This window comes from Diplotaxodon limnothrissa, linkage group LG10 (genome assembly GCF_057381915.1).
Source record: "Diplotaxodon limnothrissa isolate DT_005_m linkage group LG10, D_limnothrissa_male_GT1.1, whole genome shotgun sequence".
NCBI classification, from domain to species: Eukaryota; Metazoa; Chordata; class Actinopteri; order Cichliformes; family Cichlidae; genus Diplotaxodon; species Diplotaxodon limnothrissa.
This window is the reverse complement of record NC_140605.1, coordinates 34,416,372-34,431,485: the sequence shown is the minus strand read 5'-3', so window position 1 is coordinate 34,431,485 and position 15,114 is coordinate 34,416,372. Positions and strand designations below refer to the sequence as shown.

Below are 15,114 nucleotides of genomic sequence, written 5' to 3'. Positions count from 1 at the left end.
ATCACTAAAGCCTCAGGAAATACTTCAGATTAATGAAAAGATACAGTTAAATTTAGAAATATGATAAAAATATGATAAAGTCATTCCAAAGAAAGATTGCAGGCTCCTCTCTGACAGTCCCATCGGCCGGGATGTCTCAGAGGAAATTATAAGAACCATCAAACAGGCAAAGTCAGGATTATCATAACACACCATCGTACAATAAAAACACAGTTAATACGCTAATGTGTGGCATTAGAGCTGCAATCATTAAATGATCAGTCCTCTGAGAGAAAATGAATCCACCCGCTCCGCAAACGGACATTTTCACGCATCTCAGCAACAAGCAGACTAAACAGCTGATCAGGTTCAGAGGTGACTGGCTCATAAATTAATAGCTCAATATGGAAAATCCTGTTGTGTACATGTAGCCTCGGGGCTAGCTGAGGGGATTAGAGTCTGGGACTTACTACTGGGATGTCCTGATCATGTTTATTGACATGAGAAATGGTAGCCCTATATGGCTCTGTTCATGGAGTTAATTCTTCTAATCCCTATGGATTAATATAATAACCATACTTCTCTTTAAAAAACACTTTGCGTTCTTAAGTGATGTTAGCCATGCTGTGGCCTGTCTCTCTCTCCGGCTCCTGAATTCCAGCCCATGTCTTTATCGCTCTCTCCCTCTAAAGTTCTGATTCTCTTATTTCAATTGTAAATTTAAATTTAGGAATTTGTCCATAAAAACAGACAATGTTCTTTCATGATTCTGTCCATGGTGCTGAATATTACCGTCTGACTTTCTGACCCCATAAATGCTGATTCTGAAATGTGTATGGCAGAAACCATATGAATCATAAAGCACATTAAGCTACTGTGACTCTGTCCTTTGTCCTAAAATAAGCCTGTAATAAGCTCTGTCTGTGTCTCTGTGACCCCCCCAGTCATGGCAACGTTTTAACTATATTTAATTTAAGGCCATAAAAACAATCAGTCACACCCGCCGTGACTCTGGTGCTCATGCTGGTCCACTATTGTTCGTATGTAGTAGTTCTGTCCGTGGTGCTGAAGCCGGTATCCCCATTTTCCCTCAATGATTCTCATATTTAACGATTTTTGAGCCATGTTTGAATCAACTCAGTTGTTGGTTGTTGAGTCTGTGACTCTGTCCGCGGTGCTGATCTCCATAATCTTCCCGCCGCTGAGAATCACCGTGAACAACCTCCGCCTCGCGTCACAGTGGTAAAGATGCCCTGCGTTTTGCAGCGATATTAAAGTGCTGCAGACACAAAAAGCGCCTGTCCTCGCGTGGAAATATAAACCCTAACTTAGTGTAAGTAAGGGAGTCCCGATCACAGAAGCACATCGACACAAAGTCACAGCAGGAACGTTCGAGACAGTCTGGAGGAGCGCAAGCACTCGGGTCCAGGCGTCCACGCGTGAATCATGATATGAATGATCTGAATATGTGGGGGTCGGGCTGGTCAGACCCGGGTTCTCGGGGCTCACTCACCTATGTTGATGTTAGTTGGGAAACTTGTGCCGCTGCAGAGCCCGAGCAGCAGCGGGAGCAGTGCTGAGGGCAGCGGGCAGCTCTGCGGCCGCATGGTTCCTCCTGCAGTCCCGGAGGAGCCGCCGTAATCCCATTCACAGCTGACCGGAGAGACGCTCCGCAGCCCGCGAGCACACTCACGTCCACCGGTAGCGCTCCTCTCTGTGTGTGTGTGTCTCGGAGTCCTTCCCTCTTTTCTAACATCCACACTCGGAGCGCAGAGCCGTGCTGCCGCTGAGACTGTACCTCTCTCACCCCCTCCACTCTCTCACCCTCTCTCTCTTTCTGCTGCGCACATCAGTCAAGTGTAGTTACACCAAAATCAGTGCGTGACATTACTGTGAAACACATTTGGCCACACGACAAAAAGAGTTCAGCAGGTCAGATTTCTGTTAGTGAAGGATCGCCCGCTTCTCCCGCTGGTCACTGAGATTCACACATGTGCTAACTGTTTACACCTTTCACCGTCACGGGATCTGGTCAGTTTACAGACTTCAGTCTTTTCCTTCTAAACCTTCCCATCCGGTGCGAGCAGGCTTCTGAGCTGCGCGGGGAAACCCGGTTGGATTTCAAGTCCCACGCCTTAACCACTCGGCCATCACTGAGGCAGCGCCTCTAACTGTCCTCCTAAATCAGTGGTTATGGGTTCGAGACCCATCCTAGGAGTATATCAGCGTGACCGGAGCAGTGGCTGTTTGGTGGAACAAAGAAAGGCAACTGCAGCCCTGAGAACTTTTTTTTTCTTGGACTGACCTTCACAGAAAAGCCTGGTGGTGACTTAGAACCACGAAAAGTTTAGAGCAAAGAGCAAAAACCTGCAGTTCCTCGAACGTCCACTTGAGGCTCCAACAGTGGAAATAACACATTTATATCTTTCTCCAAAACCAGTTTTGGTTTTTGCTGCTAATTTAACATGGCTGCTGCTAGTTCACAACGCACCCGTATGTTCTCCTAACACACCTGCTGACATTGTTCACAATCTTGCAGCCCTGCTGTTCTCTCATGTGTGTGTTTGTGTGCGTGTGTGTGAGAGAGAGTTAACCTCACTCTTCAGCCTCACACAGCTGGAAGTAACGAGCTCACCTGAGGGCTCAGCTGATGCCTGAACTCACATCAGCATTGGAGAGGAACTGAAACAGAACCGTGGACCCAACTCACCAGAAATCTTCTTCCACCACGTTCTCTAATGTCATGAACTTTTGTTCAGAGTCCAACCAGAATGACTAGTTCTGACACAAAGCTGTATTATTAGCTGTATCGTTACATGTAGTCAGTGCTGTCTGAATGAAATCATAATTTTATCTCATCTTATCTAATGTGACCACAAACCCAAACTCAAATGGGTTTGCAGATGTCAACCTGTTGCTAAAACAGAATGCAGACAGAAGACAAACCAATATCTTCTTTCAGCCAATCAGAGCTTTGCTCAGTCCCCAGGCTTTTAGCTTCAATCACAAGAACTGGGCTTATCCTGGGGCAGAGAAGGCAAAACGAAAACATTAAAAACTGTTCCTGTTCATTGTAACAAAGCACCAGCACAGTGTACATGTATGACCATGAGAACAGAGAATATGCGTGATTACAATCCTCATAAATCACTGAGCAAAATGAATAATGATGCTACAGGAACAACAGTAAGATGGGGATATCAGTCCATTCACTGGAGCTGCTGTGGCCTCCAACTGCAGCCACCAGCACATCGCCTTTCACCAACATACAGAGACAAAAGAAGAAACCACAAACTCTCTGTGTCTCCTACACAGGATTATTTATTTGCTTCCCTTCAGACAGGATTTAATTGTAAATATTTTAGACCAAAGAAAAAGGAAAGTGGGAGCGGACACCTGAAAGCTGAGTTTCTCTGCAGTGACACACTGAGGGTGAGGCTGCGTGTGCGTCTCACTGAAAGCGTGGAAATGCCCGCTTTAGATGCTGATGTTTACAACATCACACACGTAGCTGCTGGACAGCAGCAGATAGAGGAGAGCTGTGGGAGCGAGGCCGCTTCACTGTCAGAAGTCGATCGTTTGTCGTGTTTCCTCTGGATCCGCCCACGCTGCCGTTGGCCTGCTTGCTGAGCACAGATAAATTAATTAGGCAGGGACTTGCATGAAAGGGGGTGGTCACGTTCCCCCCTCTCTTTGTTTTGTCTCCATAAATTGGTCGACTGAGAGTGAATAGAAGAGGATTATCAGCGTCCCCGTTACTCCACGTGTGGGCACATGTTGTAGGACGTTAACGGTGCGCCTGTTGTCCTCTGGTCCTGAGAAAGAGATTCTGATGGACTTTGAAGCTTTCGGGTGGGAAAAGTGACTTTAAATAAACCATGAAATGTTCACTAATTAATGTAACAGCAGAGTAGAAGAATCAAATCTAAAATGTTTGTGTCGTGATTGTAAAATGCGTCGATCCGATCGTTCAGACTGAAAAGTCTCAGCAGCTGTTGGATAAAACATAAAACATGTTCTGCTGGCAGAGTGAGGCACACCAGGAGCCTCTGAGGCTGATCACAGCAACTCTGCGCTCTGCACTTTAAAGCCTTCGTACACTCGAATCACTCTCAGACTGCCACCGGGTCCCAGTTTAGATACTTCTGTTAGTACACTTCCACATAGTACAGCATGTCCTTTTTACTTATTAAGCTCTTTACTGTGTTATCGGGACTGAGTGTGAAGGCCTTGTTGGATCTGCTCCGTTGTTATTTTCACAGGTTTGCTTTCTGAGGGCATCAACGTCCTCAAGAACTCATGAGATGCAATGTGTAGCTGCATGACATCCCCGACACAACTCCGACAAAGCACCTACACGTATGAGCTTCAGTACACGTATGTAACATGCAGAAGTGTACAAAAAGGCCTCTTGGACCTGCACCCGACACCCGACAGGAAGTTTTATTTAAGTTAAAAGAGTCTTTTTTTGTTCAGTTAGATTTTGCTTTCAGTCCAGTTTCCTGTGGCCATTTTTCATTTTGAAGTCTGTGCTGTGGTTATTTTTAAGGGTTAGTACTGATGTGATGCAGCATCATAACAGTGGAAACACTTCTCAGATTGATGGCGCGACTCAAAATTTGTCTAAGAATAAAGATTCTTGTTTCTGTTTGATGGTGGTCGCCAGAGAGGAGGGAAGCTGACCTGTTAGACACACCAGAGCTGCAACGTTAGCCACCCATTAGCAGTGTGGTGGCTGTCCTGACGCATTATTACAAGGTGGCACCAACCGACAGTTCAAAGCAGTTTCATCAGTAAATGTTGTGTAATATCATTAAGATCACAGCAGTAAAAGCAGCGATTGTCATTTTTCTCTTTTTTTGCCTCCTCCTTGATTCAACTCTAATTAGCGCCATGTGTAATTAGCTGAAGCAGCACATGCAGACAGGCATCTGCTTTATCTATATGAGCTACATCAAATGGTCTAATCTGAGTCCATGCGCTGCCTGCGCGCTGACAGGAGGACGTGATTGGTTGACAGGATGTTTAGCGATAATATCTGAAGGAGATCTGGCTGTGATAGGAGTCTTTTAGCTCAGAAAAATGGAGACGTCTGTCAGACGTGACTCTTTTCCTCATTGTGCTGATTTCCAGCTGCAAACCAATTTCATTACACACTGACAACAGCTGGAGGTCAGAAGAACTGAGGCATCCTGCGGCTCTAAAGCCTGTCTGTGATCGTGGATATAAACTCAATTAAAACTGTGCTTGTTTTGTTTTTGTTCTGTTTGACTGCTTCTTTAGGCAGAGCTACTTGTGGTCAGACACATTACTGTTGGATTGTGTTACATTTATAGTCTTGAGAAAGCAACACAAAGCAAAATAAAATTATTTTAAGAAATCATGTCAATTCAGTTTTATTTATGCAGCGTCAGTCATCTCAAGGTAATTTATATTGCAAAGTAAAGCAACAGTCAAACAGTCCCAGATGAGCAGCACTTCCTTTGAACAGGAAGAGATCTCTGCAGAACTAAGATGTCCTGACTGATTGGAGGTTGAGGGGAAGGACAAAACAGCTTTGTCTTCTAACATAAATCACCTTCTTTAAAGTCACCCTACAAAACTCTCATCAGTGTTTTAAACCTGCATTCTTTTTGATGGTCAGCAGGGGGCGACTCCTCTGGGTGCACAACGACTTCCAGTTGTAGACAGATATTTAAAACTAAGCGCTGAAAGTGTGTTTTTATAGAAGTCTGTAAGATAACAGCCCACGGCTCCTTTGTTGAGTAAACTGAGGTTATTGTTAGTGTCCAGGAGGACGATAAAGCAGGGAATGTTTGTTCCTCTGTTTCAGGGTCAAAACCACCCTCTGCTCACCGTGTCTGAGACTCAGCTTAAAACTTAACAAGAGGATTAACCAATATACAATGCCATGGTGGCACCATCAATATCATATATATCACTTTTTATTCACCCCAAAGCAATTAGACAATCCCAGACGAGCAGCACTTGGCAAAAGTGGGGAGACAGAACTCTCTTTTAACAGGAAGAGACTTCCAGCAGAACCAAGGACGCACTGAGTAGGACAGTGGCTCCCAAACGTTTTTTGTTAGGCCCCCCTTTGTTTTACAAGAAAACTCTTTGTGTGATTATTTAACGTGTACCGTAGTTTTCGGGTCATAAACCGCTACTTTTTTCCCACACTGTGAACACTGCGGCTTAAACTGACGTGCGGCTAAAGCCTTTTTTTTTCATGCGGCCAAAAACATTTTGCCTGGTAACAGTAGACCAATAAAATTGATAAGTAGTTGTTTGTTGTTTGTAAAAAAAAACATAAGCAACGTAATTTGTGTGTTACTGATACGTACGTGTACTTACAGGTAGCCGTGTTACAGGCGCTGTTTGAGGAAAAAGAGCATTTGCAGTATGTATTTTTGTATGTTACCATGTTTATGTTACCTTACGGATTAAATTAAACGTTAAAAATCCTCACGTGTAATATTTCTGTGTAAATATCTCATATTACGAGCGAAACGCATACGGCTTAAAATCCGGTGCGGCCTGTACAAGTACAAGATGATTTTCTTTCTAAAATTAGAGCATGCAGCTTTTAATCAGGTGCGCTCTGTAGTCCGGGAATTACGGTAGTTGTTTTTTTCCTGTGTAATAATATTCAACATTGCATCAATACATTTCTCAAAAAATGTCTCTCTGTGCAAAATGGGTTCAAAAACATAAACAGCTGTGGGATCCTGTTTGTCCGTGATTTGAACCGGGGAAAGAAATCGTGGCAGGATCAGCCTGATGTTATTTGTATCCTGCTGTAACTTTACTGTATAAAGAGCAAACATCTCCAACATGTCAGGAGCAGTTAGTCATTACAACAAGTGTTTGTGAACTAAAAATCAAGAATGTGGGATCCTGTTTGTCCGTGATTTGAAGAGCCCAGCGCTGCTCCTGAAGAAGGGGAAACTAATCCTGCAGGGAGACCTACCTCAGCACCTGTGCAGGTGAAGCCAAAGGGCAGATTTGCTTCACCATATTTTCTAGTCTTTGTCTTAGAATAAAGTTGGTTTGGAAACATATTCAGCGATGCTTCATCTCCTGCTCTGCGTTTGTGTGGGAGCCCCGTCAAAAACCTGTCCATGATGCTAGCAGTGTCCAAGCGCTCTTTTTTTCGTCTTTCTTTTTTTTTTTCCTTTTCATGCCCCCCCCGCAATGGCTCTGCCCCCCCAGGGGGCGGGCCCCACACTTTGGGAGCCTCTGGAGTAGGACTCCCTGATTTGGGTGTAAAAATTAAGCAAGAAGAAACTTAAGCCTGATCTTGCCTCTAACATCCTACGGACCCCAAACCACCATTTACACATATTACAAACAAGCATAACTGTTAACTTTGTGGTGAGTGTCACAAAAACAGTGAAATATTTTCTGTTCATGCACACGACTAAATCTTTATCTGCTTATTGTAATTATTTCAGGTTTTTGTCAGTGTTCTGAGGTAAACTCTTCACTTGTTCTCTGTTTCATTCTGGCCTTTATTACATTTTGTGCTTCGAGCTGTTTGTCAGACATGAAGCTCAAACCTGCTGCAGTTTAGAATCCTGTTTTCACCCTCAGGTCAGAACTACTAGGTTTCTATATCGTACATTAAGAGATCTAAAGCAGCTGGAAGGCTCGTAAAAGAATCATGCTTTTCATGTGCAGTTTTCCATCGAGCGTGATGTGAAAATGAATAAATGATGACTGCATTGTGCCCACACAGCTTTATTGTTCCTGTGCAGAGTGAATGTGATGCTCAGATTCACCTCCTGTGAGTGTAAATCATAGATGTGCTCGATGTGGAAGGAGAGCGTACCTACATCTTGTCCTTCAGTGCCCAACCCCTGACCCATAACCTCCACCCTCAGTCTCATCTGTCCCCACTACATAACATTCATCATGTGACCTGCAGAGACCCCTCCAGACATAACACACAACAGATCTCTGTTTCATCCCAGAACTGAACTGAAACCACTACAGAGCCACACCCAATGGGACAAAGCATGATGGGAAAATCCTGCAGAGCTACTGATGATCGCCAAATGTTTTGTAAAATTCACATTTTGCCGTTCTTTCTTTAACTTTTGGAACTTTGCAGTTAATTAATTGACAACGAAAAAAATTATTAAGAATCATTTCAGTTCAGTTTAGTTTATTTATAAAAGAGGAATTCACATCAACAGTCGTCTCCTACAGTATCAGAACACACACATTTATGCTTTTCTGTTTTGGGAACGTTGGGAGGAGGTTGGGGTGGATGGATGGATCAAAAAAACATTGGCTTGTAAAACAGGAAATTGCTGTTTATTTAAACCTTATTGTAATACTGAAGAAAACATTAAAACATATTTACTGTCATCCAAATTCTAAATGGTCTTTTTATGTAATTTTTAAAAGCATATTAATTTATTTTTGATTGAGTGACACTTGATCAGTTTAGTTTCATGTGTAGAAGCACGACTTTATCGTAGCCTTGCCACATCGAACTTTTAACAGTCATTCGTTTTATCAGAGGGGTCGAAATGGAGCCACGTAGGAAAATAAATGGCATCTGTTGGGTCTGCGCTTCCACAGGCCCCGCTGGTTTAGAAACTTATTCCTGTTAACGACAAGGAAGCAAGACCAACAGCGATTTTACTTGCGCAAGGGAATGATCTCAGAGCAGCCCCTCTGCCCTCGGTCAGACCCCTTCAACCCCGGCCTCCACTTGCCGCCTTGAAAACAGTTACAGTACACACAAGCACAACCCATTGTAAAACACCCCCCCTGTGTTTGTGTTTGGGGGTGTGTTTGTGTGACCTCCTGCCCACAAAAGGGTCATAAAAGCAGGACGCTTACTAAACAAGCAAACAGAACCCTCACACAGGACGTGTCCCTATAATAAAACACTACAGCCTCCCCCACCAACAGGCTGGGGAGGTCAACAGGTCAACATCAAAGAATGTCTTTGATCCTATAGTTTGAACTAAGACTTACAAATTTAAATAACATAATGACAACATTTAACAATTTGACTCCAACAGCATCCTCATTCATTTCTTCTTTAGTTATGTTTCTACAAACTTCTGCCAAAGGACCACTAAACATTAATTTATCCTCTACATAAAATATTACTTGCTGTATTTTGCAGTTTAGCAGAAAAGTTCAAATCTATTTGACCCACCAGCCTCTTCCCTGTATCATCATATAAAACTCTTGCAAGGCCATTGCTGCTATTGATTTTGGCTTTCTGCATCTGGCCTCCCTCGTGGAAGCTAAAGTGAACTGAGCTGCAGTACCTCATGATTTCAGGACTCTTTTTCTTTGCTTAAGAGAGTCGCTGTACAGTGAGCTGTCTCAGGAAACTTGGAAGGATGTAAAATAACTTTCTGGTAACCTTAAAAAATTCTGGTCGTGAAAGATGTTAGCAAGTCAGTGACACACTAGAGGGAGATGTGTCCTACTCATCTGCTTCTGTCTGGAGAGATGTGACTGTGGTGGGTGAGCCCATCGCCGATCGTTTTTAAAAGGGCAATTTATTTATTTGCCCATGAGTAAATTTACTAATAACGATGGAGCTAACAGAAGCAGTCAACAGGAAAAAACATAGCACTGTTTTAACAGCACCGCGGAAGCTGGTGATAGCCTAGCATACTCAACCAGATGGTGGTCACATACATGCTCATGCAAGTTAGTCATGTTTGCGTATGTTGCTCGCACTATATGTCTGCACAAGCGGCATACGGCTTTGGTTGCATCCTTAGGCTTACCTCTTTTATCCTAAATCGGCGACTTTATATTTTTTAGTGCTGTCAGCATTAACACGCCGTCATCATGACTAACACGATTAACAATTAACCCATCTGTGCACAGACTGAGTCAAAATCCCTGAAATGTCTCTGTCAATGCATTTCGGGCAGTTTGTCCAACGTTTGTTCATTCTGCGCTCCACATGGGTTGAGCGTGTTGAAAATTTCAATCGCCTTAATCGTGATGACCGCATTAACGTGTCATGAGCAATATGATCATGCATGGACTGATCTGTGTCACAAACGCACAAATCAGTTCATGCATCATCACATTGCTCCGCCGATCAAAAAGTCTGCGCATGCATATATGTATATATATCACCCATTGTTGATTATTGGACTGCCGATTGTAGGTTGGAACATTTTGACGTCGCCCAACCCTGGGCGGTTATGCCACGAGTGTTATTTTATCACAAGGCCCACATGTGATGTGAAGTGTCAAACCAAAGCGATCATTTAACACCTATTAAAAATATGTTTTACTTTATTTACTGCAAGAAATCCAACAACGTGAGAAAATGTTCACGTTTAATCCATCATGTGTTCATAAAACAGACGATCTGAGATGTGTTGGGTCCCTGGGGTGATTCACTGTAGCTGACTTCTTCATAGAGGAAGTGGAAAACAAAGGTCTGAGTTCTTACAGTACAAGCCAGCGTTCAGAAATGTGGGTAATAACCTAGCCTCAGGTAACCATTCACACCTTCACACAATGACTCACGTGATGACACAGTATGAGAGGCACTACAGGTTAAAGACCTGAGCTTTCAGACTAATCAGCTTTTAGAGCTGAGGCCGTCTCTCAGCTGAGAGTGAGATGTTTCAAGAACCTGAAGGAGGAGACTAGGTTTCAGTTTCAAGCTGGATCCCTGGGTTTTGCCACTTCTGGCCTCTAAGGACATAAAAGTTTTGGTAATATATTAAAATGTTATCAGTGTGATGCCAGCTTTAATAAGAAGATAAAGTATTATTTTATACATGAAATCAAATAACACTGGCTTGGCAGAAAAAAAGTCATTCTGCAGGGAGTTGATGGGATATGTAAAAGAAAACCAATAAAGAGAATTTAGTGTCACATTAAAAAACATTGAAGATGCTCAGAAAGTGACTGCAAACATATGAGAGTCATTTTTTTTACCCATCAAATTTCCAATAAAATGCAAACTGCAGCTCTGAGCCCGCCTTTGACTGTGTACACCATTTATCGAGCTGTAATGATAGTGTTTGTATCATGATCGAACATTTAACCCTGAGTTCCTTAAAAGCCACTTATAAACTTTGAGACTGAGGTTCAGGCAGAGGGGCTGAAAAACGGGTCAAGCAGGTAAAACGGGAAGTGGGACACACTGATTACGAAACACTTTTGCTCCATCGGTAGAAGGCTGATTTTGTTTGCTGTTACTTGAGACATAATCAGATGTCTCAGTCTCACACCAGTTTTGGAAATCAAAGCCTAATTGTCCTAAATCATGTCAGCATGTCAGCGAAGGCTAATTACCACAAACTTTACAGGAACTTCCTCCTCAGGGATTCTTCTTCCTCCAACCTGCATCAACCTCTCCATCCATCAAGGTGGAGGTAAAGAGATGCTTATTTCAGCCCTCAGAGTAAATCTGCTGAATCTGTCATACAAGCAAAAGCTAAACTTTCACCCTTTGCTCCTGTTAAAATGTTGAAACTTCTTGTGATGTATTGCCTGTTCAGCACTGACTGTTCATGATAAACTGGCCCAGTTTCAATTACTGAGCTCGGTGTAGCTACAAGTCATCACTGTGAGGCAAGAGCAGACTATGAGCTGCCGTAGCTGCTGTATTCTCGGAAGTTCCACCCACCAGCTGTCCTCATCTCATGAGGGGCACCCAATCAGAGGAAACCTGGCAGAAAGGGTGAGGAGCTGAAATGTTAATGTCTTAAATGATGTATTTTGAGTTAGTTGTGCAACTCTAAATCTGTTCTGTTTCTGGATTTGTGTTGGGCACATTTTTGGTTGGTGTTGAACTCCACCTCTTGTTGCCATCCTGTGAGATTTACATAGACACGGTATAACTAGTGTGACTGAGAGGAGTCATATCTTATCAAAATAAGACAAACATCCAGAAACTGTGAGAAAAGTTAAAAAAGGAAAAACAAGGAAAGCTGCCAAGTGTCACAAGATTGTGAGCGACTGTTCCTCTAATGCTGCGCCCAAACACCTGAGGAAAGCAGGAAGCTTGCAGCAGCCCGGTGATTTATTCATGGCCTTTCTTTGCATTAAAGCCGTCACAAGGCATCAGTGGGCCGCTGTGCTGCTCAATCCTGTCACACATTCAGCTCCAGCTTCTGTTCGTATCAGCCTGAACTGTTTATCAAAGCACTTTTAACAAAAGCACTTAAGACAAAAAAAGCACTCTGCTGAGCTGCAAAGGCCAGAAATAACAACACGTTACGGAAAAACGAGCTCAGAAGATTTCACCGCAGAAGAGAAGGCGAGCTGAGCCGAAATGAGGTGAGCTGAGGACATCGCCGTGTCCCTCGGTCTTTCTGTCTGTCCTCGCTCTCCATCTGTTCGCCAGCTTTTTGTTCTTCAAACCTTTAGGATCACGTTAACTCTGCTAAAAACAAGAATAAACCTCAGGAACATAAAACTACCGCACTGGATAAAAACTCTTCAATGGAAAGTCGGAGGAGCCAAACATCCATCACTGCCTCCAAAAATATAATTCAAAACAAGAGTGTGAGAAAACATTAATACTCTATTAAAATGTTTTTACATGAAGGTGAGAGAAACGAGATGTATTCATCTACACAGCAGAGGTCCTGAGATTTCAGCTGAAGAGGAAACATTCAGGTTACAAACAGCTGACGGCTCAAACTGAGCAGCCTTCAGGTGCATCTGCTCGACTGTGTGTTCAGCAGAGCTGTGACCATAGCAAACGTGTCTGCTCTGTGATTGAGGATTGAACAAAATGCTGAAAAGAAAAATATTGTTATATCCTTTTGTCTACATTTAATTGAAATTTAAAGGAAGTCTTACTCCTCCATACATCTGAAACTCCTCGGATGAGCAGCAAACCTCTCTGTGAGGCAGCAGCGCTGTCAGCCTTCCTTTTCTCCTTTCCTTCCATCTGCCGCTCGTTTCTCATCTCTCAGCTGGAGAGAGGGCGTGTGGGCGGAGCCCTGCTCGGGTTCTTCAGTCATTGCATTCTTATGAGTGCTCTTTGCTCCGGTTTCCGTCAGCGCTCTGATGTCGACTTCTTCCTGGAGAAACCGCTGCATCCAAAGCTGAAGAAAAATCTGCAAGACTGTAAGAGAAAGACACCTGCACCTGTGGAACTCACTCACCTGTTACTCTGAAACTTTGTGGGTGGAAAAGGAAGGAAATCATTACCTGCCTGTGACTCACCCGCCTGCCCACTTTCCTCCTGTTTATTCTCCTGAGTCTGCTGATTTCTCTCTGAGTCTACACAAGGGAAGGAATGCAGGTAAGAAGCTAGACTACACCCTCCCCTCTCGTCTCACATGTTGGTTCCTCTCTGGCATAATCGAGGTCCTGGACAACAGGCTGTTTCATGCTTCTGTTGGTGAGCGCTGCCTCCAGAAGACTTATCATTCAATAAAACGAGTGAACTTGTCTCATCTGTTCCTGGGTCCAGTCTTAACCCCACATCATGTGTCGCTCTTCCACCAAATGTAAGCTTTAAGGGTTGATTTAAAACATGCTACTGGATGGAGGTGACGTCTGGGTCAGTAACACTTCTCTCGATGAGTTTAGGGTCTTAGTCACGAGTTTCAGGTCTGGTTGAGTCCAACATGATGTTCATTTTGGAAATCAAGGTCTCTGTTAGAGTAAAATGGGCAAAGCAGCAACGGAACACATTATGTTTCCCACATACTGGAGAACCATTCTACTTCCCGTTAGTCCAATTGTGTGGGGAAATGGCTGCAGTTCACCCAGGAGGCCAGCAGGGGGCTGTCTAATGAAAATGAGCTCAATAGCTAGAATGAACTGAACCTCACCAAAACAGTTTTCACAAAAACATTCATTCAAACTTAAAGGATTCAAGTGCAGCAAAAACATGTATTTGTTTACATTTTGTCCATAATGATCCTTTAACCCTTTAAAGTTGTGCAAAACAGAGCGGCCACGCTAACTATTTTTATATGGCACGGTAAATGGCCTGTATTTATATAGCGCTTTACTAGTCACTAAGGACCCCAAAACACTTTACATATCCAGTCATCCACCCATTCACACACTGGTGATGGCAGCTACATTGTAGCCACAGCCACCCTGGGGCGCACTGACAGAGGCGAGGCTGCCGGACACTGGCGCCACCGGGCCCTCTGACCACCACCAGTAGGCAACGGGTGAAGTGTCTTGCCCAAGGACACAACGACCGAGACGGTCCGAGCCGGGGCTCGAACCGGCAACCTTCCGATTACAAGGCGAACTCCCAACTCTTGAGCCACGATCGCCACTTTTAAATCCTGGTAGCACTGCAACCTCGTAAGCTAGCGCAATAATTTCATTTGCATATGAAACCGGAGGAGTTGTACTTACATCTTATGCCATCAGCTTGTCCTAAGTCACAGTTTCCTTCCACATGTAGCTTTGCAAAAACTGCATAAAAAGTTCTTGCAGCAACAAAAACGTGTTGCTTGCAGCTTGTGTTGGTGTGACACCTGCAAAGCTCACACAAAGATGTTTCACTAGAATGAAACCTGATAAAAAAAAACTTGAACATTGAAGCAGTTGTTTTTGCTCTGATTTATAGAAATATAATTTAAAAAAATTCTCAGATATGCCACAAAATGTACGTTTTTAATAATCAGAGAAATGTTTACTGAGTTGACATAACTGTACTTTTTTTTTTTTTTTGCAACCAGAGTAGTCGCCCCCTCCTGGCTTTAAAATACAGCTATGACCATCTTCTATAACAGCACACGTGAGCGACGAACTGTTAGTGCAGAAAAACATCTGATCTTTGGTTTGATTCATTTCCTCCACTGTGTTTTTGTGAATCTTCACCTCCTGCTTGAGGTTACGTGAGGATCGGTCCGAGGCGTCGGGGAAGGTGAGCAAGCCTGAGCTTCATAAAACACACGACAGACTCAAGTCTGGCCCTCTGAGCTCGAGGTTAAATTTCAGATGTGGTCAGTCAGGCGCAGCACTTATTTCTTTAAATTTCCATCCTCTCCTTCCATTTTCACGCCTGCGAGCAGGAGCAGCGCAGACTGCATGAGTCGCTGTTCTCAGGGGTGCCACTTGTCCTCCATATCAAAATAGGCTTGTTTTTTTTAAACAGAAAACTGGTCTTCTTTCCAGTCCTTCCTTCCTTTCTTTCTCTGT

At 43.6% G+C, this 15,114-nt stretch overlaps 1 protein-coding gene across 2 annotated transcripts in view; it reads right to left on the bottom strand.

The window, feature by feature from the left end:
- Window positions 1-1,725, bottom strand: part of LOC146624788 (glutamate receptor 1-like) — a 109,150-nt gene extending 107,425 nt beyond the window's left edge. For both annotated transcript variants that reach the window (XM_085364739.1, XM_085364741.1), the window contains exon 1: window positions 1,493-1,725. In XM_085364739.1, the coding sequence (XP_085220865.1) occupies window positions 1,493-1,586 (94 nt within the window). In that variant the 5' untranslated portion in view covers window positions 1,587-1,725. The remainder of the gene's footprint in view (window positions 1-1,492) is intronic.
- Window positions 1,726-15,114: the final 13,389 nt, after the last annotated feature.